This window comes from Canis lupus, chromosome X (genome assembly GCF_011100685.1).
Source record: "Canis lupus familiaris isolate Mischka breed German Shepherd chromosome X, alternate assembly UU_Cfam_GSD_1.0, whole genome shotgun sequence".
NCBI classification, from domain to species: domain Eukaryota; kingdom Metazoa; phylum Chordata; class Mammalia; order Carnivora; family Canidae; genus Canis; species Canis lupus.
In genome coordinates, this window is record NC_049260.1 from 39,125,794 (window position 1) to 39,153,695 (window position 27,902).

Below are 27,902 nucleotides of genomic sequence, written 5' to 3' on the forward strand. Positions count from 1 at the left end.
TGTGGGAAGTTGTCCAGTGTATTGTAGCATGTTTGGTAGCATCCCTGACTTCTTTCTACACCTAGAGCACACCCCTTACCTTCTACCCCAGTTGTAATAGTTAAAATGGTCTCCAGACATGCCAAATATCCCTTGGGAGGGTAAAATTGCCTCTGACTGAGAGCCACTGATAACAGAGAATAAAGTAAGTCTCAAAGTTGCTTTATGCTTGCAAAATTCCTAGTTTTGTGCTTTCCCATTTTTCTCCTCTACTAGGTTAGTATTATCTGGTAGATAACTCCTCCAGGAAGCATTAGTGTTGCTCTTACTGGCCTCAATCTGAAAGAGAAAACTGAAAGAGAGGCATAAATCATTTCAAAATATATGGAAAATTTAAAAACAAAATGGATAAAATAACCAGAGGATTATTATTAAAAGACTCAGGCATTTCAGCAGTGAATCATAACTAAAATCCTTTAGCATTATAATGAGAACTTTGTGAATTCTCCCACAAAGTGAACATAAAATATCCACCAAAAAATGGGTTTATTAAATGTATTATTCAAATACTTGTCTATATTACTAAGTTGTTTTGTACATATCCTACAGCTGAAACTTGATATGTGCCTGGAAGTCTTTAATTTGTAATTCATTAGATTTGCTTATCTGTTTAAAATTCTGCCCTGAGTTCACATTTTCAGTGAAGGCAACATTTGTAACTACGAATTGTAGATTTGTATTTCTTTCTTACTACCATTCCCTATATCCTACAAAGAAATTCCTCTAATCAGAATTGTCTTGCAGCTTTAATGAGTTGCAATGAATTCATTGTCCGAATAAATCTGTAGTTCAAACTTTTGAGATACTTCAACTGTGAGGTAGTATTATTTTCAGAGTAGGATAAATAATCAAGGTTCAGGGACCACCAAAGGAAAATTTGGAGGAGGAGTTTTATTTTTTTTAAGATTTTATTTATGAGAGAGAGAGAGAGGCAGAGACACAGGCAGAGGGAGAAGCAGGTTCCATGCAGGGAGCCTGATGTGAGACTCAATCCCGGATCCCGGGATCACACCCTGAGCCAAAGGCAGATGCTCAACTGCTGAGCCACCCAGGTGTCCCAGAAGGAGGAGTTTTAAAGCAAAGATCGTAAGGGGCAGAGTATTTATATGGTACAGGATACATAACCAAAGAAAAGATGCCATTATGTGTGCTGTGGAGGCACACAAATAGTAGGACAGTATAAGAGATACTGTGTCTGTGGCCCCCAAATTGTAAAATAATCATAATCTTTGCGTTGAAAAGCACCTATGTTTATGCAGCACTTATTTTCCTTACTTATATTCTAAGTGTATTACCATTCGTGTATAATTCATTGTGGAAGAAGAGATTTAACCCAGGGAAGACTTCTTCTCTTATGGACAATTGTCCATAATCAAGAATAGAGAACATCTTACCTTCTACCCTTATACATATATAGCTACATACACATGCACACGCCTCTACTAGTTTAGAAATTTTGTAATCAAGATGGATACTTCTTAGGCCTTTCAATTAAAAAAAAAATTCTCTCTTCTTAAAAATGGAGCAAGAATGAGAATCTATAAGTTTTTCCCTTAATAGAAGAATGTTACTAAGAAGGAAGATAACTTTGTGACTAAGGAGGTTGGATACCCTGCCAGTGAGTGGTGAGCATTGACTTTTCTTGGTTTTTTATTTAATGTGTGGTCTTTGAAGAAATTTTCATGTGAAAGAAGCCTATAGATACTTAGTTTCCAAGCATAGATAATACCAGCAATCTAGGTATGAACTTTGCAGTTGCATGATGGAAAGGATAGCTGGTTGTGGGATACTAAGCTAGAATGTGTTTGGCTTAATCTACAGGAAGAAAATGAGAAAAGAAGTCACCATAAAGACCATTCAGATAGTGAATCTACATCTTCAGATAAGTAAGTCATTTTTAATATCCACTTAGTATTTCTCTTTAAAAGGCATGTTTCTAATATTGTATCTCTTTTTTAAAGTTCTGGGAGGAGGAGGAAAGGACCCTTTAAAACCATAAAGTTTGGGACCAACATTGACCTGTCTGATGACAAAAAGTAAGTCTTTATAGTAGTATTTCTGTGAACTGATGCAAAGAGGTTTCCTCTACAAAGATGGAGAATTGTCTACAATTTCCTCCTCTCTTTCCTTCCCTGTCATTTTTCTAAGTTGATACACAAGTTTTAGATAAATTATTTTTGCTAGGTTTTACAATGAATTGATTTTCTTTAACTTAAAACTCTTGTACAGGTTTTCTTCACGACCCTGACTATAGGCTAAGTACACAATCATAAAGTTACATTTTATGATTAATGTATAATAATTTTATAAAACAGAATTATAAGTCCGGTTTTTCATTTACTCAGTATTTTTTGTTTTTAAACTCAATAATTTTTATGCTTTCCGTTAGGAAGTTTTCTTCGGAAAAATTGAAAAAATTAACTATTGCATTTTTTCCTGTGCAGAAGTATAATATTTATAGATTTCATTGTTTTTCTGATTGGGACACAAAGTTTTTGAAGAAATGGCTAACTTCTACAATTATTTGTGGCAAGATTTCACTCCTGATCTGTTATTTTATTGCAGATGGAAGTTGCAGCTACATGAGCTGACTAAACTTCCTGCTTTTGTGCGTGTCGTATCAGCAGGAAATCTTCTAAGCCACGTTGGTCATACCATACTGGGCATGAACACAGTTCAACTGTACATGAAAGTTCCAGGAAGCAGAACACCAGGTAACTTGTATGAACTAACGTTATCTTCTACAGTTGAAAAACAGAATTAATCAAAATGTGAAACATGCAAAAGAGGACCATATTCTTTTCATTTATAATGAATGAAACTGAAAGGATTACTCCTATTATAAGGTTTTTACTTGTATTATTAAGATTTTTCCTCTTTATATTCTCTTTTTTTAATAGAATAGTCCTGAAACAATAGCAATTTAATCTTGAAAGGGGTCATTGGAACACTCCTGGGAAAGTCCTTGTGGCTTACAAACTGTTGCTGATCCCATCTCCTGCAGAGTGATAGGATATAGTTTTCTTTAAACTTATTTTTCCCCCCGCCATAGTCTCACTAGGAATTATATTCTATGCCTTTTTTGCACACACGTGTATATAAGAACAGTTTCATAGAATAATATATTTCTTAGTTCCATTCTATTTCATTTAAATAAGGAAGTCAAAGTTGTAATCCTCTAATTGGGTTGCAATATACAGTTCACACAAAGCACTTGATGTGGAGACATTACTAGAGGCCTCCTGGTATCTGGACTTTCTACCAACTGTGTTTGTCACATTTGGCAAGTCACATTTCCTTCTCTGGGTCTTTTTCTTCATCTTTAAAATGAATTACATTGGTTTTAAACTTAAAATTCTGTCCAACACTAATATATACCACCTTCTTTGGGTTTCCTTGGATTGACATGAAATTCTGGAGTGATGTTCAAAATATTTAACGATAGGGCAGATACTGGTGATAACAAGTTCACTTATTTACCAATGCCTATAGGCTCCATATATATCATCATCAAATGTTTCTGTTTGCTACTTGAAGCAGCCATGGTTTGAAAACCAGATTGCTTTCTTCTTTGTCACCTGCTTATTGAATTATAACTACAAAGTTGTTTCAAAATAGGCTTCTGGGATCCCTGGGTGGCGCAGCGGTTTGGCGCCTGCCTTTGGCCCAGGGCACGATCCTGGAGACCCGGGATCGAATCCCACGTCGGGCTTCCGGTGCATGGAGCCTGCTTCTCCCTCTGCCTGTGTCTCTGCCTCTCTCTCTCTCTCTGTGACTATCATAAATAAATAAAAATTTTAAAAAAAAAATAGGCTTTTGCTTGCTTCTGGGTAATGTAGGCCAGTGGATTCCAAGTCCTGACTGCTCATTAGAATCTCTTAGAAATAAATAGTTGATTAATCTCTGGAGATTGGGATCTAGGCACAGTATTAAAAAACAAAAAAAAAGTTTCCCAGAGGATTCTATTGTACAGCCAGGATTAGAGCCATTAGGTTGTAGTAGTTTTTATCCTTGGGCCATTGGAAGCCCAATTCTGTGATATTTTATCCATAGTTGGGTAAAGTGGAAACCGTTCTGGAATAAAAGGCAGAAGAGCTATATGCTCCCCACTTTGCCATTTAGATACGGATGTAAATACTAGGCAAGTTTTTGAACTCTCTAGAGTTGTTTTGTTTTAAGATTTATTTATTTTAGAGAGAGCACCAGCAGGAGGGTCAGAGGGAGAGAGAGACAGAATCTCAAGCAGACTGCAAGGAGCATGGAGCCCAACATGAGGCTTGATCTCACAACCCTGAGATCAGGACCTGACCAAAACTAGGGATCGATGTTTAACCGACTGCACCACCCAGGCACCCCAAGAGTTTGTTTTTCTTATGTATGTAGTATTGGATTGGTTCTTTTAAGATTCATTTCAGGGATCCCTGGGTGGCGCAGCGGTTTGGCGCCTGCCTTTGGCCCAGGGCGCAATCCTGGAGGCCCGGGATCGAATCCCACATCAGGCTCCCGGTGCATGGAGCCTGCTTCTCCCTCTGCCTGTGTCTCTGCCTCCCTCTCTCTCTCTCTCTCTCTCTCTGTGACTATCATAAAAAAAAAAAAAAAAAAAAAAAAATTAAGATTCATTTCAGTTGAAAGCTTCTCCAGTTTGAATTATTTTATGTAAATAATATCCTCAACTCAAAGGAATACAGTTTTTCATTACAAATTGGGAAAAGCAAACTTGGTAGATTACCTCTTGTCACTTGTGTCTGAGCTATTTTAGGTTTTTTGTTGGTTTATATATAAGGCATTAGTTTTTCAGAAGTATCCTGTGGAACATTGAAGAAGTCTCTGAGGAATTCACTTTAGGGTAGTGCTGTCTAACAGAAATATAATGCAAGTCATATATATGATTTAAAATTGTATGGTAGTCATATCAGTGTAAAACAAAATAAGTGAAAATAATTTTAATCTGATATATCCAAATCTTATTTCAACATGTAATCAATGTTAAGGGATTTTTCAAGTTTTTTTTTTCATATTAACTCTTTGAAATCCAGTGTGTACTTTATAGTTTCTGCACATCTCAGTTCATTTAAACCCCATTTCAAGTGGTTAACGTATTAGACAACTTAGTCTTAGAAGAAATGGATAATATAATTAGTTCAGTTCAATTTTTTGAAAATTACTTTGAATACTTTTTTATGGGGCAAACACTTTGTTCCTGGAGTTACATAGGTAAATGTAAGTGTTACCTGTTTCGTGGACTTTATGATCAGTCATGTATGTTCTAAACTAGAGATGGTCTCAGCTTCTACCCCCAAAACGGTTTGAATTTTATGGTGAGATTTCAGCATCTCTAATGATAATTAGTGCTAAATTTTATTTTGGAATCCACACCATGGGCAATTCCAACCATCTACCCATAGTAAGAGATAGTTTGTAAGTCTTAAGAGTACCATATTCATATTGTATTATCATATGTAAAAAACACATGGTGTGGGGAGAGCAGCTATATTTTTCTTTATTGAGGTAAAAATCACACAACAAAACTAATCCTTTTAAAGTGTGCAGTTCAGTTTCTTTTTCTTTTTTTTTTTTTTTTTGCAGTTCAGTTTCATTTAGTGTATATTCACTGTGCTGTATAGCCATCACGTCGATGTAGTTCCAAGAGATTTTCATCTGTCCGAAAGGAAACCTTGTACTCATTAAGCATTAACTTTCCATTCCCCCTTCCTTCCACCCCTAGCAACCAGTAGTCTGCTTTCTGACTTTGTAGAATTCCCTGTTTTGGATGTTTCATATAAATGGAATCCTGTATTCTCTTTTCTGTCTGGCTTTTTTCACTTAGCATGTTTTTGAGGTTTATCTGTATCATATTAATGGTTCAGTCCTTTTTATGGCCAAATATTCCATTGTGTAGCTTTAGAACATTTTATCTGTTCATCAGTTGACGGACATTTGGGGTGATTCCACTTTTTAGCTGTTGTGAATAGTGTTTCTGTGAACATTCAGTTGCAAGTTATCTGTCTGAATCCCTCTTTCCAGTTCTTTTGGTTCTATACCTAGGATTCAAATTGCTGGGTCATATGGTGATTCTGTGTTTAATGTTTTGAGGAGCTGCCAAACTGTTTGCCACAGTAGCTGTACCATTTTACATTCATGCCAGCAATATGTGAAAGTTCCAATTTTTCCACATTCTCACCAACACTGATTAATTTCTGGTTCTTTCTTATTATGGTCAACCCAGTGGATGTGGAGTTGTTTTTCTTCGTGGTTTGGATTTTCATGTGGTTGCTGGCCATTTGTATTATCCACTTTGAAAAAATGTCCGTTCAAGTCCTTTGCCCATTTTTTAATTCAGTCTTTGTCCTTTTGCTATTGAGTAGTAAGAGTTATATTTTGCATTTTAACCCCTTATCAGATATATGATTTGCAGATATTCCTCCTGTCCTCTAAGTTGTTATTTCATTCTCTTGATAGTGTTCTTTGATGCACAAAAGTTTTTAATTTTGTTGAAGTTCAGTTTATCTTTTTTTTGTTTGGTGGCTTGTGCTTTCTGTCTCATTTTAAGAAACCACTGCTGAATCCAAGGTTGTAAAGTTTTACCCCTATTTTTCTTCTTAGAGTTTTATAGTTCTAGCTCTTGTATTTAGATGTTTGGTCCATATTGTTAATTTTTACATGTGGTTTTATATGAGCTTAGGGTCCACATTATGCTTTTACATATGACTGTCCAGTTGTCCCAACACTATTTGTTGGAAAGACTATTCTTTCCTCTATAGGAGTGTCTTGGCACCATTGTTGAAAATCAGTTAACCACAGATGTATGGATTCATTTCTGAAATCTTGATGCTCTTTCCTTGATTTACATCTGTATGCCGTTACCACACTGGTTTTGATTGCTGTAGCTTTGAGGTAAGTTTCAAAATTGGAAAGTATGAATCTTCCAACTTATGTTTAAACCTTACTCTAGTTCTTTCCTCTTCATCATAGGGCTGTGAATTACAGTCAACTGTTTTCAATTCAGCCTGAAAATTCAGCCTCTAACATTTTCTTATATGGCAGATTGGCTAGTGACAAACTCCTTCAGCTTTTATTTATCAGAGAATGTCTTTAATTTCTTCTTTATTTTTGAAGAATAGTTTTGCTAGGTATGGAATTCTCAATTTTTTTTCTTTGAGTTTTTCCTACTTTGGAGTTTCTAGCTTCTTCAATGTATAGATAAATATCTTCTGTCAAATTTGGGAAGTTTTTGAACATAATTTCTTCATATATTCTTCCTGTCCCTTCTCCTTTTCTTCTGGGACTCCCACAATGCATATGTTAGTGCATTTGATGGTCCCTTAGGCTCTGTTGACTTTTCTTCATTCTATTTTCTTTCTTCTCAGAATGGTTAGTTTCATTTGACCTATCTACAAGTTTGTGGATTCTTGATTTACCCTGCTCAAATCTGCTGTTTGAAACCCACTAGTGAATTTTTAATTTCAGTTACACTTTTCAGCTTCAAAATTTTATTTATTATAATTCTGTCACTTTATTATTGATCTCTGTTGAGACATCATTCTCCTTGTTCCCTGTGGTTCTTATTTATGATTTCTTTTAGGTCTTAAAGTATATTTAAGACAGTTGATTTAAAGTGTTTGGGTATTAAGTCCAATGGCTGTGCTTTTGGAGGAATAGTTTTTTAAAATTATTTCTTCCTTTTTTTCCTGTGACTGAGCTGTACATTCTTGTTTATTTGCAAGCCTTATAATTTTTTGTAACAACAGACCGAGAGTTACCCTCCCTAAAAAAAGACTATTTTCTGTCAGACGTGTCCCTGAAGCCTCTATTCCTTCAGCCTAGTACAGTGCTAATATTTTGATATTTTGAATGTTATCATGTGGCAGTTATAAATATCAGATTCTCCCTCTCCAGGGTTTGTTCTTGCTTGTTGCAGGCTACAGTTGTCTGTTTAGTGATTTTGTCCACAGTATTTTCACAAAGACTATATCCTTTTGCATGTGTGGATACTGAAATCTCTGTTCTATTATCTCAGCAGTTAGCCAGTGACTTGACAGAGATTTCCTTCAATGCTTTGTGCCAAAAAAAGAAAAGAATAGAAAAAATGAACAGAAAGAAAAGAAAAAATAATTCTCCAGGCCTTTGCAGATGGCCTCTGTTTTGAGTCACTCCTACACTGAGGCATGCTGCTTGCAATTGTACTTTTAGCCTTTACCACCTTGCTTGCACTGAGCCTAAAGATTAGCAAGAAGTTAAAATTTTTCTGAGCATTTGCCCTGCTCTGGGTATGCATGTGGCTTTCTAAATTCTCTAGTATTCACGGAAACTTTTCAAAGTCCTTATTCTCTCCCCAAATCTCACTCCCCAGCTCTTCTTTCCAGGCCTTTGGTGTGTCTGTTGTTTGCCCCAACTCTTTGTTTTTGCCGCTGGGAGCATCAGCTTCTTCATTGGTCTTTCAGTGTTTGGGGGAAACCTTCTTCACTGAACCACTTGCCCTAAATAGAGTGAAGCTTTTGGAGAAACTCCAGTCAGGTCGAAACAAAAACATAATTCTTTGGGAAAAAGACCCACTCTGCTCCCTCCGGAACCAGGGACACTCACACTAGGAACACAAGACTACCATATTGTCCACTGCCACACTAGTGATGTGGTTGGGGATAAGGTAAGTTAAAGTGATGTGAAAGTCTCCTACTATGTTCTAAGTTCATTCTGGTCAAGCATTCACTTGCTATAAACCTTTGACTATTGCCCAGAGTTTTGGTAAGGTTGCCTCTGGCAGTTTTTACTAGGTTTATTTATTTTTTTTTAGTGTTTCCGAAGAGTTCTCCAGAGTTCCCTGCTCCATCATTTTTGTTGACAATACTACCACAGCTACATTTGAAAACCAGACTTCTTGCCTCTTTACTGATGTCCCAATACAGTGCATGAGAAATGGGATTAGTTCACAAAGAAGTGGTAATGATATCAATAATAGCTAATACTTATTATTTACCATGGATTTGGGAGTATTCAAAGCAGTCATTATTTCATGGATCTTCACACAACCCACTGATTTATGGGAGTTGTTATTATCTAATCTTCTATATAAGGAGACTGAGGTAGAAAGGTTTAGCAGCTTGCCCAGGTTCACATAAGCTTAGAAGCCTGGCTCTGGAACGTCATCTTTTACTCATGGTGTAGACTACCTGCTGCAGTAAGTTAGGAGCTGACCAAACTCTGCTCTAGAACTAGACACAGAACTAATGACAAACGGCTGAATACCACCAGAACATCCTGTGTTGAACATTTCCGAACATTTTCTATAGAACTTACAGTATGCTGATTACTATTTTTCTTTTCTCATTTCAGGTCATCAAGAAAATAACAACTTCTGTTCGGTTAATATAAATATTGGTCCAGGTGACTGTGAATGGTTTGTTGTCCCTGAAGGTTACTGGGGTGTTCTGAATGACTTCTGTGAAAAGTAGGTTTCCAAACTAAATTTTCTTTAAATGTAATTATTCAAAAACAATCCTTGTAAAGGACAGTTTACCATAAGCTGGATATCCTAATGTATATTACCAGTTTTTATATTACCACTTACCATTCAGCAAAAAATTCATTTAAATTGATTTGATTCCAAACCTATTCCTTTGCATTGCTGAGAATACTTGAGAAAGATGCCTCAAAACCACTCCATGCAGTACTAACAGTCTTGAATTTAGAAAATAGGAAGGTTGAGTTGTTTATTAGGTTAATTGAACAATTGATGCATAAATACTTGCTCATGTGGGAGATCTATATTTCATGAAAAATGATTTTACTATAAATGGTTTTTAAAAGTGGATGGTTATAGAAGGAATTCTATAATTGAGCAGCTTCATAGGTTAATAACTCAAGTTTGAACATACTGCTTTTTGCTCTATCACCATGATATAAATTCTTTTTAAAACTACATTGGCAACTATTCCTATAAAAGAATTCTACAAAATCTAGGCAACTGCTTCAGATTTTGTTTTCTATAATTGAGGGAACTCACCTAGTAGAAGTATTCCTTTCCTTAATGTCCTAGACATAGCCTTTTTCTTTACCTTGTATTAAAGGGTACCTCAGAATTATTTTCATTGGTTTAAATTTTTTTTTTTAATTTATTTATGATAGTCATAGAGAGAGAGAGGCAGAGACACAGGCAGAGGGAGAAGCAGGCTCCATGCACCGGGAGCCCGACATGGGATTCGATCCCGGGTCTCCAGGATCGCGCCCTGGGCCAAAGGCAGGCGCCAAACCGCTGCGCCACCCAGGGATCCCTTTTCATTGGTTTAAACTTAATTATTTGTCTAAATGGAAACTTTCTCTGCTTTTTTTTTTTTTGAAAGCACTCCATTATGTAATAAGCACCTGATATTTTTAGCTAGTAATAACATTGGAAAATTATGGTTAAAAACATAAATTATACATGTATTTGGTGTTATTCTCCCCACCCCAAGAAGGTAAAGGGGGAACCACCAGAAACATTTATATTATGAGAGGCCCTGAAAACAGATTATACACATATTCCACTTACTTAGAATTTTTTCAATCTTGGCTGTAAATGTCCTGGTTTGGTAACAAGTGTAAATATAGTTACCAAAAAACCCCCACATTAATCCAAAATTTCCTTATATACAAACAAAAAATAATTACCTTTTATTGTTTTTACTATTTAACACACAGATTTCTTTTCATTATAAGAAAGCCAAAGATATGAAATTATAAAGTTTCAAATGCTCTGATGGAATAACCTGATCTACCTTAATCTGTTCTTACTTTCATGGATCAGCAGTCTGGTAGTAGCAGAGAAAGAGCAGTGTCATGTAGGCAATCTCCACTGTGCTACAGAAAGATTTTTATGTCTTGTACTTTGAGATAGTAGTATATTATTACAGCTATAGTACACTGATCCTTGTTCATTATTTCTGAGTAGAGATTGGCTATCTTTGGGATTTAGTTTTTTTTTTCCTGTCTAAATGGGGAAGTAGCCTGGGAACAAAGATAATTAGAAGAGGCAGATGATGTCTAAAAAGTATGAATTTAGGGATAATAAAAATACCAAAGTTAGTATGAAAGGTTAGGTAAATTTAAGCTACAGAAAAGCACTTGCTACTTCAGCATTTCAATGTAATTTTGTTTCACATAAGGAATGTTGCTTTTGATACTGACTGATACTGATCGTGTCTGTAGTTTTTGTTAGGACTTTAAACAATATCTGTCTTGAAATAACCATTCACTTGAATATATGATAAAAAGAATGGGTAACTTTTTTGAGTTAACTTTTTTTTTAATTTAGTTGATTATTTGGTGGTCTTGCTTACTTGATTGCTTGCTTTTGGAGAGAAAGTTTTCTCCAATTTTATGATGGCAATACATGGGTGAAGTAGGGATAGGGTTTGTGTTTGTAACCGTATTTTGCTTCATAGGGAAGTTTTTCTGGACTGTATCTACTGAGCCTTATCACAGAAAATAAGCTCATACCCTTACCAAGGCTAGAAGACTGCCAGGTTACCATTGGCAGTCTTCTAGCCTTGCAGTTTTTTAGGGAAAAAAGTTGAGCCAGAGATTCCATCTATATCAGAGGTTGATGAAATTTTTCCATAAAGGGCCAGATAATAAATATCTTAGGCTTTGCAGGTTGTATAGTCTCTTTCACATCTGTGTCACTGAAGTACATAAGCAATCATATATAATAATATATAAATGAATGGGCAGGCTATGTTCTAATAAAATCTTTATTTACAAAAATAGGCAGGCTAGATTTGGCCCATGGGCCATAGATTGCCAGCCCTTGATCTAGATAAAAAAATTAAATTTAAACTGATGAGAGTAATTTCAGGGTACACTTTATTGTATCCTTTGGCACAGGACAGAAATAAAGACTATTTCTTAGATCTTAAGGAGAGGAACATTTCCATTCTGCAAGTTCTTCCTTCACCAAAATGTAGCTAACTGAATTTTATGAACATCTCTTATAGGAAAAGTTGCTGTGGAGTTTAAGAAGTATTTTATATTGTATCATGATGAAGTAGAGTAAGAAGCCAGATTTTAAAGTAAAAGCTTACTAATAAGATCTATAGAATGTTTCCAAAGTACATGGGTGATGGTGGCAGTGATGATGGTTATTTGCACATGTGTATGATTGTTTTTTATGAAGCTGTTTTCAGCTGCATAGTTTTAACTAGTCATCAGAACTCTCGAGACTGACATCCTGTACCCGTTTCCTGCTTAGAATTCAAAACAGCAGCAGAGACCATTCTGTTTTCCACTTTGCCTCAGAAACCAAAGTTCCTAACACTTCATAGCTGCCATAGTGTGGACTTAGGTGACTTGATGTCAACTCCACCTTCCATTTACCTGTTAGAGATTTCTTGGTACTCAAGGAAGAAGGGCTTAAAGAGCCTTTAGTGAAATGAAATTAAAAGTTAATGCATATAAGTGTTATTTAAAAGGAGCTTTGGATTTCATTTGGACTTTGAAAAATCAATTGAAGGTAGTAATACTGATCGATCTTTGAATAAGTTATTCAGTACTTAACTATAATTAATTTCACTCACTTTACATATAGTAGTTTTTATTGCACAAGAAAGTAAGTTTGGATGCAGTGTGAATGAGCATGTTCTAATAAGTTTTGACCTTGTTTTCCATTCTTATTATAAAGCCTTATTAAAGTATATGATCCATTTGCATTATTTTTTCTTATTTCAGAAATAATTTGAATTTCCTAATGGGTTCTTGGTGGCCCAACCTTGAAGATCTTTATGAAGCAAATGTTCCAGTGTATAGGTTTATTCAGCGACCTGGAGATTTGGTCTGGATAAATGCAGGCACTGTTCATTGGGTTCAGGCTATTGGCTGGTGCAACAACATTGCTTGGAATGTTGGTCCACTTACAGGTATTTTAAAGAATATGCTAAAAAAAAAAGTTCAATTTATAAAGGATTGTCACTGATAGTTTTTTTTTTTTTTCTTGGAATGTAACTCAATAGAAACTGGAAGAAGAGTTGTGTCTCCTTGAATAAAATTTTAATTTGTGGTACAAGAAATTAAATTGAGGTTAATAGGTAGAAATCCAAGACCATGGATCTCAGCAAATAACAAATTTATATCTTTATATACAAGGAATATATACTTTTAATAATTCTTAGAGTGCTTGGTTTTGTTTTATAAAGGAAACCCTTTATGGGAGAAGGCAAAGTAGTGTGGTTATTCATTCTTTCAAATTTTTCTTTTATCTGGTATGTCGTATGAATAGCCCTATTATGTCAAAATCTGTTTGAATTATGCCTGCCTTCAGGCAGTTGATAATTCAGATTAAGAATATGGCCTTTGGAGCCAGAAAGACCTGGATTAGGACCAGGACCTGGCTCTTGCAACTTTGGGCAAGTTATATAACCTCTCTGGGCCTCAATTTCTTCATCTGTATAATGGGAATAATAAAATTAATAAGGTAATAATAAAAATTAAATGAGATAATATATAAAAATAGCTCAGCACAATGCCTGGCATATAGTTCTAGTAAGCACTCTTTATGTGTTCACTACTATTATTATTGCCATAGTTATCAAACAAAAATTATTTTTGTAATGTTTTGAAGTTTTCAGAATTGATATTGATATCATCTGAGAAGGTGATAATGGTAACTTCATATCTTTTGGTACTTTGGGTTGCTTTATAACTGTTTTTTTTTTCCTAGCCTGCCAGTATAAATTGGCAGTGGAACGGTACGAATGGAACAAATTGCAAAGTGTGAAGTCAATAGTACCCATGGTTCATCTTTCCTGGAATATGGCACGAAATATCAAGGTCTCAGATCCAAAGCTTTTTGAAATGATTAAGTAAGTGCTTTCTAAAACTGCTGTAGTCCCTCCTTTTTTTGGGGGAGTGTTAATTATTTAGTACTTCCCCCTCACCAATAGAATTATGCTGACATCACAACAAAATGGTCCAGAAGTCTAATAAAATGTAATTCGAGAATCCACACGTTAAAAGTATTTTTCCCTTCCAAATAATCTGTACATTATGAAACAAACAGGAATGAAGACACACATGATTCTAAACCAGTAGAATCACAGACCTGTGCTTCCCCACTACCCTCTGAGCCACCTGATTCCTAGGCAGATTTGAGTTTAAATATTGAAAGACTGCCCTTAGTATCAGGGGGAGAGAATGGCAACACAAAATAATTGCTGGTACAGATAAATTCGCATTTAATATAGGGACTTAACTAACAGGGCAATTTTTTAATTGTTTTAATGAAATCGTCCATCTTAGCTATTTTAAACATCTAATACAAGTTATTTGAATATATATATATATTTGAATATATATATCCCAGTAAGCGTCCATCTTAGCTATTTTAAACATCTAATACAAGTTATTTGAATATATATATTTGAATATATATATCCCAGTAAGCGTCTCATTTATTGTCAGCTTTTATCTTAGCTATTTTTTAAATATATTTAGAAGTAATATTTTCTAACAGTAGTATATAGCAGTGTTTCCCTAAACTATCTTCTACCACTGCTGCACCTACCCTGAAAAGATGGAGGATTCTGGTCAAAGAAATACAGAAAATGATGGATTAGATAAAGTTTTATAAGTCCTTTATTTTGTTAGTTTTTGTGAAATGTTGTAGAGACTATATAAGTATTGGTTTGTTTTATGAGTGGTGAAGGAGGAGGGTTATATAATGTATTTCCCAAACTTATTTGTTTGACCAGTATCTTTTAAAGAATTGATCTCCTTAAAAACTCAGTTTGGAATACACTGCTTTATATTTACTGATAAAATAAGTTTTCATCTTTCTTTTTTTTTTTTTTTTTTTAAGTTTTCATCTTTCTTAAAGTAGTACTTATACTAAGTATTTCTCCTGCAGCTATATTTGGTCAGCATATGTTGTTTTCAAAATACTGTCTTTTGAAAGTAGTCCTATCTTAATAAAATGATTTCAGACCTAAGTCCAAAACTTCAAACAGAAATTCTGTGGCCAAGATAACACACCTGGACAATCTAACGATATTGTCTTTTGTCAGTTGCAGTATTTTATCTGGTGTGTGGGCAAAAGTAGCAGGGGAGACGAGAGGTAACAAAACCCAAATCAGAGCAAATGTAGAAATCCTTTTTTTAAAAAAAATTTAAATTCAGTTAATTAACATATAGTATATTACTGGTTTCAGTGGTAGTGGTCAGTGATTCATCAGTCTTATTTAATACCCTGTGCTCATTACATCACATGATGTACAAATCCTTTTAAAAAGTTGGAACTTGGGTACCATATTCTATAAATGTAATTAGTAGTGGGGTGTGAAAGGTTCTCTTTCCATTTATCTTATTATATCTGACAGTGGTACCTTGCTCTGAAGAGCAAGTTCAGGGTTACTTTTGAGGAAAAAAATTATTTAAAGTCACTGAAGGTTTAGTAAGTTTGAGATAGGCATAAACTAGAGGTTAATTCAGATCACCTGAAGGTACAGGGGTGGTACAGCATAGACACCACTTCTGTAATAGTTATATAGATTGAAGGTGACTCATTACATTTTAGATTGACTAGAATTTTATAATTCGAAGGGATTTTTAAGGTCATTTAGTCAAAACTTCTAAGTGTAGTAATCCATTCTAGCCTCCATAATTTGTGGCCATCCAGCAACTTGTTGAATGTTCTCATTACCTAACTATAATTCTTGAAAGCTCTTTATAAATTGGCCTAAAATCTACCTGTCATTTGGTCCTAATTCTCTAAATATGTTTGGGATTTATGTAGAATATATCCCATTCAACAAGTGTTTGAGAACCAACTCTGCAGTGTTTATTAAAAGCCCTCCTCTCAGGGGACTTAAGTTCTAGTGGAACAATTCAGAGAGGACCACCAGATGGATGAATAAATGACTAACAAGTGGTATGAGTAAGATAAAGTGAATAATATTTGGGTGGTGGGGGTGGGAGTGCTGCTTTTTCTACAGTAGTCAAGACAAGTGTCTGAGAAAATGAGTTTTGTGCTTAGACCTGAATACTGAGATGGTGTCAACCAAGGACCTAGGAGTAGAACATTTCAGGCCTGAATGGCTTTGGCATGTTTGTAGGACAGAAAAGCCAGTATATAGCAGAATGAAAGAAAGAAAGGGGGGTTGCAGTAAGCTCCACAAAGTAATAAGCAAGAACCAGATTGGGCATCGACTTTTAGGACATGGTAAGCAGTTTATATGTTAGTTCTGGGTGTTATAGGTTACCATTAGAGGATTGTAAGCAGAAGACAGATGGGTTCTGATTTAAACTTTAAGAAAATGAATCTGGTTACTTTGTAGAGAATGGATTCCAAGGGGCAAGGTTGGAAAGGGGGGGTGGGTGGACAGTTAGAAGGCAATTGCAACGGGACAGACCAACCTAGACAGATACTGACCCATGGGTGCAGAGAGAGGGATCAAACTAGGGTCTGTGTGGAGCTAAAGATCCCAGAACTTGCTCATACTTTGCAGGGTGGATGGTCGGGGGGGGGGGAGTGGTAAGAAGGAAAAAGGAAACAAGGGAAGATCATTGTCCTATTCTGTTCTTCTTCCTACCTGGTCTTCATTAATTTAAACACCTCTCACCTCTATCATCTTTTCCATCCTTCCACCCCTATCATCCTTGTCATCCTTCTAAATTCCTTCCAGTTTATCATTATCCCTCTTAACATTTGAACTGTTGAGCATTAACACTCATATTCATCTGTTTTTATAAAGTTGTTTTGTTGAAATGGGATGCACACAATTTGGATGTTTTTCAACTTAAAATCACCCATGATACTGATTTGTTCCTCATACCTACCTTATTTGTTTAACCGAAATGGACTTACGTACTCATTTTACTCCCATTTTTACTCTGTGCTAAAAAATGTTCAGTCACTTGAATCTTTATTGTGTTCCTCATTATATTAAGAATTCTGCTCCCAGCTTGAGTTGTCATGAGATGTGATAACAAGGTACTTTTTCATCACACTGATTGAATATGTTCACTATAAATTCACACCCCTAAGCCTTGCTTTGTAAACTTTCCTCTTAAAACATAGTCATTCATCTATTACTAAAAAATGTACTTTTCACCAGCCAACGTTGTTCCCTTTTTTTCATTTGTACTTTCTTTAATTTAATGAATATTTGCTGACTGTATACAATGCTCTGGGCTAGGCACTGAGAAGGTATGTGTGTCTTCATCTGTCTGTATCTGATATAGGTCTTGTCTCGAAGTAAAAGTGCATATAAATAGATAGATTGAAAGATTAGAAGAAATACGTTGACAGATCTCCACTGGATTCTTTCCAGCTCCATAGAATCAGAAAAGTCTGTGTATTCTGGGAAGCAGGTAATTTGTGTGAAAGGTAAAGCTGTGGAGGCAGGGAGAGGACAGAGGACAGAGGAATAACACCTAAGGCCAGTTTAAGACCAAACTCTTGTGCCATCAGGAAGATGCTTCAGTTCATCCACAAAGTAATGTGTACCATGTCTCTTTCAGCCCAGCACCGTCACATTTTCCTCCAGGGGAATAAATCCCTTTCCTTCACTTGAGCATCAGGCAGAATAGTTGGCTTATATAGAGAGGCCCTGTTGTACTAACGATTACAATTATACTCGGCATGTTAAGCCTCTCACTCTGTGAGAGGCTCAGGGGATCTCCTACTGCCTAGAGGACCAGTAAATGTATACTCACTCCAGATCATCTTTTCTTTTCCCTGCTCTCATTCTGTCCCCAGCACCTACCTCTTTACTCCTCTCTCCTGACTTCTTCCCTACTGGGTATTTGCATGATCTTAAAGACATATATGATACAACTGTGCTATGTGCTGGTAAATTCTGGCTTGAGGACAATGTGTGTGATGAGTAGTAGAATAAGATACATTTGTGAAAATTCTTAGTGGCAATTCATGCATTGTGTGCCAAACCTAAGTCTATTCTGTTAGAGAACTTTTGATGGGTTTTTAACTAGTATGATCTAATTTGGGTTTCATAAAGTTCTTTCTAGCAGTTAAATAAACAGAATAAGCTTTTGGATGATAAGAGAAAGGAATGAATCAAAGATAGTTTGGGTTTTCAAGTCTGAGTTCTAGATGGTTTTATTAATGCTAGTTAATAAATTGAGTTTGTGGGGTGGTGCATGGGTGGATCAGTTGGTTAAGTATCTGACTCTTGATTTCAGCTCAGGTCATGATCTTGGATTCCTGAGATCGAGCCTCATATTGGGCTCCGAGCTCAGTGGGGAGCCTGCTTAAGATTCTCTCTCTTCCTCTCCATCTGTACCACCACCGCTACTCATGAGCTCTCTATATGTAAATAAAAATAATAATTTGAGTTTGGTACTTAGCTGAGCACTAAGAAAAGTGCTTCCCAGATTTATCTGAGTCTACGTCTCAGCATCCAAAGATCACCGTTGGTTAGAGCCAAGATTAAATGCCCATAGCTGTCTTGTACAAAAGCTACTTGCATATATCTGTGGCACAGAACTTCATTTTGGGGAGGTGGCAAGTTTGAGAAACTGATAAAATAGTTGGATAGAGCTATTTAGCAGAAGCTGTAGGAAATACAGAACTCTAGAGAACAAAGTTAGAGCTGACAGACTAGGGGGTCTTTTATCTAGCGGTTTGTGATTGCCTTGAGAGAAAGAAGAGGGGAGGAGTTAGGGACAGAACTTAGAGGAATATGTCTATTTAAAAAAAGCAAATAGTGAACCAAATAAAGGTCAGAAGACAGCATGAAGAATATATTGTTGCAGTAATAGAGAGAGGGGGATCTTTTTCTACAAGCTCAATTGTGCTGTAAAATTATACCCACATCATTGCTTTGTTCCTCAAACCTAGTATTCTGCCAACAAAGGAAATGGTATTGGTTTGTTCTGGCTTGTGAGCTATGCTAATTCTTAAGTAACGGTTCTCTCTTGACATTTCTTTCCTTGGCCTTGAGTCTTTTTCTTCATCTCCTGTCCCTTCCACCATACATAGCAATTTGGCTTTCTACCTTGAATATGCCCGTTACTTCTCTTGCTGAGGTTACTGGTGACCAACTAAGCTAAACATACAAAGGCACAAATGCAAACTTTCTTTAAAATCCTCCATTTGGGGTGGCTCAACCTGGCTCAGTCAGTAGAGCACATGACTCTTAATCTCAGGGTTGTGAGTTCGAGCCCCACTTCGGGCATAGAGATGACCTAAAATCCTCCATTTGTACCTCAAATCTGACTCCCACTTACCTTGTCAGCCATTTCTCCCACTGCTGCCTCTAGATGTGTGCTTGAACTTTCCATTTATCTTTGCTACTCTTTTTTTGTATTTTAAAACATCTTTAAGGGCAGCCCCGGTGGCACAGCGGTTCGGCACCGCCTTCAGCCCAGGGCGTGATCCTGGAGACCCGGGATCAAGTCCCACGTCGGGCTCCCTGCATGGAGCATGGAGCCTGCTTCTCCCTCTGCCTGTGTCTCTGCCTCTCTCTCTCTCTCTGTCTCTCAAGAATAAATAAATAAAATCTTAAAAAAAAAATCTTTAATATGAACTACAATTTTTACACCTCCCCCTTTTTTCTCCTTGTTTGAATTATCTTTCAGTAAGGGATTAATTCAGTATACATTGGACATGTGAATTGTAGACTATTTTAAAAGAAAAAAAATTACCAGCTCTGTGTAAGAAGTGGAATTAAGAAGATAAACAAAGATAGTCCTCTTCCTTAACTTCCTCCCTGAATTATTGTTTGTAATTCTAAATACATGAATCAACAATGCATAATTTTTGGATCTTTGTAGTTAAAGTGTTAATCAAAAACAATGTAAACGAAATTTACCTTGTGCCTTTATATCCCCTCACTTATTCACTCACCCAGTTCTTTTCATGCTTTCATATTTGTTTGATATTTATTGTGAATGGAGTTGTGCTGTGTTACTGTGCTGAGAAAAGGGGATTTAATCACTTCTTAAGCTGCTTATAATAAATGGGGAAATAGTCAATGCACTAAAATATGTGATCTTTGCTCATGAAGACAGGTTTAAAAAAATGGGAGAGCACAGAGGAAGGCACTTCTCAGATGGGAAAACATTAAAGAAGGGCCTCACGGAAGTAGTAGTACTGTAGCTCCATCGTCCTTTATCCTAAACACCTTAGGCCAAATGTGATTTGATATTCAGAATTCTTTGGGTTTAGAAAGGTAATACAATGCATATATGATATATTTTGTCTTCTAGTAGGGTCTGTGGCAATATTCTGGAATCAAACATATTAATATTTCTCTGCAAAAACAGTCACCCTGATGAGATAAGCAAAAACTATAAAAAGCCCCAGGTCAAGTTTCAACACCAAGGCAATTGGTGCAGAATTTGTGAAAAATTTGTGGGAGTGCAGTAAGTAATAGACTGTGTACTTTTTTTGGCACCGAGTGACTTAATAATGGGAGAATGGTCTTCTATTGTAACCTATTAATTCCTCATTATCATTTAGAGAATGAATTACCTGTAGTTATTTCAACAAGTCAGCATTACTCTTGTTTTTATTTTCTTTGCACTTTCCAAATTCATGTTGGGTCTTTCAGAGTCCTGCAATACCATAAAGTACTTTATCTGAGTAAGTCATATCATAATCTCTTTAAATTTCTACATCCTAGTTGTTTTACTAAAATACAGTAATCTTCATAGTCTGCTTCACGTTTTTCCAAATACCTCTTGCATTGGCATGAGTCAAAAGAATATTCATTATCTTGATTACTTCTTTCATTGTATGATGCATTCAATTGACTTGAAAAGTTAACAGCCTAACTCCTTAGAAAAATTTTAATGGAAGCTTAGTGAAAAACTCTCTTTTATTTCCCTTAAGTGCTTAAATAAACATAAACTTTTCCCCGCATACCCCATATATTAAAGCGAACTTAGTTTCTCCTTTATACGAAACTTTTTAAGTTTTTTTTTCAGGTTTAAGCCCTACTTGTTCATATTAGCTGAAGAGTATGGATTTAAACTTCTATTGCTAAAAATTTCAGGTAGACTTCACACTGGCAGCAATTGCCAGTGGGAAGCCTTTAGAATTTTAAATCTTTTAGGGGCCCCTGGGTGGCTCAGTTGGTTAAGTGTTCAACTCTTGATTCCAGCGCAGGTGATGATCTCTGGGTTGTGAGATCGAGCCCTGTGTCCAACTCTGCTGGACGTGGAGCCTGCTTAAGATTTTCTCTCTCCCCCTCTGCTCTCTCCTTCCACACGCTCTCTCTTTCTCTCTAAAAAAGAGAATTTTATATCTTTTTAATAATCAAATTTGCATATTAGCTCACTTGGCAGCAAGATGAAGCAATAAATGGAGGACATATCTGGTAGAATAAATGAGAAAGTAGTTGCTGCAATTCAGACAAGAGGAGGAGGGACAAAGGTTAGAGGGTAAAATAGACTATACTTGGTGATCGTTGGGTGGTGGAGGTGAGAGGGAAATCTGTACTGCCGAGGCTTTGCCTTGGGTAGGTAGTGGGACATTTGTGCTTGTTAATGAAAACTAGGGGTCAAGGAAGAAAAAAGGAAATGAGTTAGGTGTGGGAAGTGATTCCTAGCTTGGTTGACTCTAGACATGCAGAACTTTAATTCCTCCTGTGATGTTTTAGTGGGGATCTCTGTTAGTAGTCAGATGACTATATGGCTCTATTGCTTAGAAAAGGAGTCTGGTATACACATTTGTTACAGCTTTCAGCTGACTAACAGGTAGCCCTCCTAAGGTGTTAGCTGTTAAGTTTTCTGAACCATTAGCTTTTTTTTTTTAAGATTTTATTTATTTATTCATGTGAGACACACAGAGAGGCAGAGACATAGGCAGGGGGACAAGCAGGCTCTTTGCTGGGAGCCTGATGCAGGACTCTATCCCAGGGTCCCAGGGTCGCCACCTGAGCCAAAGGCAGATGCTCAATCACTGAGCCACCCAAGTGCTCCCACCATTAGCTATTTTTAAAATAGAACTGTGCCCACACAAAGAAATGAAATGAGAAAGACTTTAAATGTAAGGCTATTATTGATCTTTTCCTTTAACTCGTTGAACTGTTGACAGTTTTTCTGATACTACCTTACTCTCTTTTAAAATATATCAAATTTGCATGTAATGCATTGCTGCATGCTCCACTCCCAAACTTGTTTATACTTTTTCCTCCAACTTTTTATTTTGTAATTTTAAAAATCTACCAAAAAGGTTTAGTACTGTGAATGCCTGTATAATCTCATCTAGAGTCAACAGATAAGTTTTTGCCACATTCACTTAGCAGTCTCCACATATGCATATGCACAGTTTTTTGACTGAGTCATATGCAAAAGTAATTTGCAAACATTATGACATGACCCAAGTGCTTCAACCTGCATCTAAGAATAAGGATATTCTTATGTAACCAAAGTACTATTTAACATATGTAAGAATTAGCTAATATACAATCTACATTTGAAATTCCCCAACTGCACCGAAATGTATTTTTATAGCTCTTACCTCTCCCTGCCCTACCAGCTCCTATGCTGACATTGTATTCAGTATGTAGTCATTGTGTCTTTAGTCTCTGAAATTTTTTTACATGATTTCCTTCCTTCCTTCCTTCCTTCCTTCCTTCCTTCCTTCCTTCCTTCCTTCCTTCCTTCCTTCCTTCCTTCCTTTCTCTCTCTCTCTCTCTCTCTCTCTCTTTCTTTTTTTTTTTTTGAAGAGGGGCAGACCTTTGTGTTACACAAGAGTTCTACATTCTGGATTTGTTTTCTCAGAATTTCATTTGGGTTGTACATTTTTGAGAACTATTGAACATACTTAGTTTTAGTAAACCCCTATCCTATTCCAGTTTAAATTATGTCATAGGTAAGTCTTAAGTGAATGAAGATACTTTAAAACCTAAAATTGAGGGTGGGGAGATTATTGCTGCTGATTATCCATCTTCATCATAGTATACAGTTTTTACTCTTGGTTTTAATTTAAACTAGTCGATTGAGAGCTAAGAGAAACCTCATTGTTTGAAAATTCATGATTCCCATTTTCAAATATTTGAGGTACATTTCTTTGGCCTACATTTGGAGTAGTGGAGTGCTAAGGCTCTTCTTAGCTTCACTTTCATAAGACTCATATTTTCATTATGTTTTAGCATTGAAGTATTCCTTTTAATAGGACCCTTGAAAAGGAATCAAATAATAGTGTAGCAAGTGAGCTCTGGAGACTGTTGATTCTGATTAGATTTCCCTGTAGATAATAGGCTTTCATAATACATAGATTCCTTTAGATGCAGTTGAATGGTTTAATCTCAATAGCAGATAAGGCCAAGTCCAACAAATATGATATAAACTGTTGCAATCATGTTGGGCTATTAGCAAGTTAATGTAATGATAGTATGTTTTTAATACGTCGGAAACTCTGGTTTCTTCACCACCTATTTTGTTAGTTCCGCTTTAATCGCTGTGAGGGTAAGTAGTTCAGTACATTTTCACATGTCAAAAACAGAATGCCAAAGATCCTATTTTCCTCTGAAAAGTTCAATCTTAGGAAATCTCCGATTTAGGAGGAGCATATCAGGTAGTATGCTAAGGAACAGAAGGTTAATTTTCAGAATATACATTCTCTTATTAACCTCCCTGCAATCTGCTAGGTAATTATATGTTCTAAAAATACTAATACCTTATAAGCCAGTACTTGAAAATATATTTTCTAAAATTTCTGTAGTATCAAGTCCATTGAAAACCACTTCCCACAAACTTAATAAGTTCCTGTCAAATCATTTTGTCATACTTATGACCACTTACAATGCACTGTTTTTAGAGATATTTTTAAATGTACCATTTTATATGCACAATATTAATGCTTTATGTACTTTTCTTTGTGCCTTTTGTGTATAGGTAATCATTATATGTTCATTATTTGCCTTTCCTTTGTAATTTTCCTAAGTCTTAGGTTCTATACTATTTATTATCTCTGTGAAATACAGAGAGGGCAGCACTATGTGTAGTTGTTTGGAGTCCAGTCTGCCTTCAAATTTCAGCTGCTCCATTTATTGGTAGGAGGGGGACCGTAGGCAAACTATCAAACTTATTGGTCTTTGTTTTCTTTTCTGAAAAAGGGGAATAATAATTGTATCTTTCTAATATAACTTTTGTTAAGTATTATATGGGTCCTAGCATAGGGTAAGCACTCAGTAAATGGTGGCTGTAGTTATAATTATTAATACTAATATCAGTTATAGTCATCTCAGTCACCTTCTGTTTTTCAAGTATAATACTCATGGACATAGTGCAGTGGTTCTCAATGGTGGGTAGTTTTGCCTCCTCCTGGCACCTTCCTCAGAGGACATAGGGCAGCATCAATATTTGAATGGGAGGGGTGCTATGGATATCTTGTGGGAAGAAGCTAGGGATACTGCTAAGCATCCTGTAATGCACAGGACAGCCTCTCTCAACAGACAATTATCCAGCCCAAAATAACAATAATTCCTTGATTGAGAAATCCTGACCTAATGGAATCTAGACTAAGCACCTTTTAAATAATCTGTCTTATGTTCTTTTTGGTGTAATTGTTGCACTTTTAGTTGGCACTCATTGCACAACTCTTTTCAAATTAAAAAACTTCAGTTTAGGGGCTCCTGAGTGGCTCAGTCAGTTAAGCCATCTGCCTTCGGCTCAGGTCGTGATCTCAGGGTCCTGGGATTGAGCCCCATGTTGGCTCCCTGCCTGGTGGGGAGCCTATTTCTCCCTCTCCCTCTGCCTGCCACTTCCCCCTGCTTGTGCACATGTTCTCTCTCTCTCTCTCTCTCTCAAATAAATAAATAAAATAAAACCTTTTTTAAAAAATTTAAAAACTTCAGTTTAGTAATCATGTAATTACTCTAACACAGTTTAAGAATTTAACATGTTGAATTTTAAATATTGATCACTAACTTCCAGGCACTAATCTAAGCACTTTAATATACCACATGTAATTCTCATAATAGCAGTATTAGTTGCATCTTTTTGCAGTGAGGAAACAGGCACAGAGAATATGAAGTATGTGTGGAGCTGGGATTTGAACCTAAGCAATCTAGCTCTATAATCTGCTCTTATCTGTCTCCCTTGCAGTTTTCTTTCTGTGGTCTCTTAAGACTTTTATCATAAAAATGTGATTCATGAAGTTGGTATCTTACTGATTGATGTCCATTGAAGAATAATGCTACAAATTATTTTAGACATTGTTTATAATTTCATTATAAAAGTAAGAGGAAGAGGTTTGCACTGGTTCTTCTTTCTCTGATCATAAAAATCACCTGAGACTAAGATTTCTAGTCTAACAAGTAAATTCAGAGCTCTATGGGAAGAACCCTGAGAATCTCTTTCACAGTGGCCTATATGAATCCTCTGATCAAGCAAGTCCCTGACATCCTAGACTAGATTAGATTTCTTAAAGCTAATAAAATTTTTCTTTTCCTTTTTTTGGGTCCATATTTTAGATTACTACCCTATCTACATAATATAAACTTTATCACAAGCACAGAGAGAGGTTTTGAATATATGTTAAAGTATTAACTCCCTTTTCTCTTTGATTCCCATTTTTATATGAATAAGTGAGGTATGCGCCAGCTCTTTGGTAATATCCAGTTGGCCTAATAATTGAATAAGAGGGTATAGCCACAAAGACCAGTCCATAGTTAGTGTAGATCCTAATACTCTTGTCCTGGGACTGCATCTTCTAAAACATCACTGGGTTAAATATATAGTGTTTTGTGAGAACACTGAATAAAAAAAAAAATCTAAAAATTCTAAAACTCTGCATCTTCATGGTTAACATTTGCTTTCATGCTTGATTTTTCCATCCAAGAGTTTAAAATTTTTGAGATACTCATTTTTATCATTGACTGAGACCTTGATTTTCAGCCATGTGTTTGGTTTAAATGAAATAAAATGTCTTACTGACATTCAGACACTCACTGTTGTCATAGGGGAATGAAACCCTTGAGTGACAGGTGGCAAGTGTGTTTCAAGGGCTCACACATTGGCTCACTTTTCCTGTATGGCTCTTTCAGTAAGAGAGATTGGTCAGGGCAGGACACCTCTTGGTGTACTGTAGTTTGTAGACCATCTACTTCTTAGTGGCTAAGACTGTTACCATAAAGACTTATATCAAGTTAACCCATGTTTCATCTGCCTCCACACTGGTATTTGGGAACTAACTTTGGAAACTTAGTCAAGCTGCCCCTGGGGATGTCTGAGTAGTCCCTGGTGTTGTCTTAAATTTGACATAATGTACTATCACTGTGGCTTTATTCTTTTATTCTCCTGCCCCAGGAACCCCATCCCAAAATTAAAATCTGGTAGCAACAGTTGTTTGTTCCCTAAGTGATCCCCATACTAGCTTTGTTTTTGGCATTCCCTCTGCTTGAAAAATGCCTTCCTCTCTCCTCCCCTTCTTGCTCACATCTAAATTGACAACTTCTTTATGAAAACTTCTGTGATTTCCCATCTCTCCTCAACTAAAGATGAGCCTCTCCTTCCTTTTAGCATTCATGGCATACTTTATCTTTTGCCCATTGTATTGATTTGTATTATTGTACATGATCATTTTTCCATCTGTTGTCTCCAGTTTTCTTATTCTGATATTTCAAGTATATTTGCACTTCTATGCCCTGTGTAAAGCTGTTCACTAAAATTCCATCCCTCTTGTGGTTCCATGTTTGCAGATGGGTCTTTGGGTGGATTAGATTCTACTGTGTAACTTCAAATACAGCATGTCCTTAGTCAGCCTCTCCCTTGTGGTTGTCTTCAAGCCAAAGCTGTCTTTAATACCCCCTGCCTTTTGGTGTCGTTTTTCATCCAAACAACTAAACACAGGGCCTTTAAACCAGACTTATCCTTAAAAGTCACAGAATTCTCTGCTTGTCTAGCTCCTGAAATAATTTCTGACTTTGTTCCTAAAATGTATTTATTAAAAATAGCATCTTCTGTCTTCTACATTTTTATATTTTTTGCTAGTGATTTATTGTTTTGTTTTTAACAAGTTGCATTCTTAATTGCTATAAGGTAAATTTATTAAAACTCAGCTAAGCTAAAATGAAGAGGAAATGACTCCTATTTTTTAGCTCTTTGGTATACTCAAATGTTGTCTACGCATAAAATCAAGGCCTGAGATTAACCAAAGCAGAACCAGATGACTGTTAAGTCTTGAATAGTATATCTGTATCTTCCCTAGTCATCCTTTCCCCAGATGTTTTTATTTTCTATTTATTTTTCCCTGCCCTTTGGTTGAATCACACCCTTTCTGTAGGATCTGCTCATTGCTATAGACTCCAAAAGAGCCTGTGTCTCTCTCAATTCTCCTTCTGTTCCAACTGCTACCTTTTGAAAAAGAGAAAACAAAAATTTTTACTGTTAAAGAAAAATCCCCTTTGGATTTTTCCAAAGGGGAAACCACAATTTGGTTATTCGTTGTCAGATCACATTAGTTGAGCTGACGGTTTTTAAGATTTAAGATTCCAGTATCTCACAAAATAAAAATTCTGGAGCTGATTCCAGAAGCAGCATACTCAAGGCTTAGTATTTACTCTTAATATAACCCTAGCTCTAACCCTTTATTTTTTTGTAGGAAAACATATATACTAATTGCCTTTTTCTGCATAAAACTACCAAACAAGCCATAAGTTATTAACTACAATCTAACTGCCAAAGTAATTAGTAGCATTGGACATAAAAGTTCATTCGCTGAGTAGAGTGGAGTAAGGCTCACAGAACCGAGGCTCTGTGTTTGAAACCCAAAAACAAATGGTGCTGACTAACCTTCAAGAATCTCCTCTTCAAAAGAGATGAGGGAGAGCAGGCAGGTAAAAGATAGGAAGACCAGAAAGAAGAAAGTATAGTGTGAGATAGTGAGAGGGGAGGCTTAAAATTTTGTTTTCACAAACCCCTAGCCC

At 36.1% G+C, this 27,902-nt stretch overlaps 1 protein-coding gene and 1 long non-coding RNA gene across 3 annotated transcripts in view; one reads left to right on the plus strand and one right to left on the minus strand.

The window, feature by feature from the left end:
* KDM6A (lysine demethylase 6A) overlaps positions 1-27,902 on the plus strand; it is a 213,940-nt gene that overhangs the window by 179,069 nt on the left and 6,969 nt on the right. For both annotated transcript variants that reach the window (NM_001197185.1, NM_001197186.1), the window contains 6 exons: positions 1,861-1,925; positions 2,001-2,075; positions 2,605-2,753; positions 9,370-9,484; positions 12,739-12,926; positions 13,727-13,868. In NM_001197185.1, coding sequence (NP_001184114.1) covers positions 1,861-1,925; positions 2,001-2,075; positions 2,605-2,753; positions 9,370-9,484; positions 12,739-12,926; positions 13,727-13,868 — 734 coding nt within the window. The remainder of the gene's footprint in view (positions 1-1,860; positions 1,926-2,000; positions 2,076-2,604; positions 2,754-9,369; positions 9,485-12,738; positions 12,927-13,726; positions 13,869-27,902) is intronic.
* Positions 76-27,900, minus strand: LOC111094869. Its single transcript, XR_005386259.1, has 3 exons — positions 27,769-27,900; positions 20,498-20,580; positions 76-331 (listed from the first exon to the last, which is right to left on the minus strand). It is a non-coding gene; the product is annotated as an uncharacterized LOC111094869 (long non-coding RNA).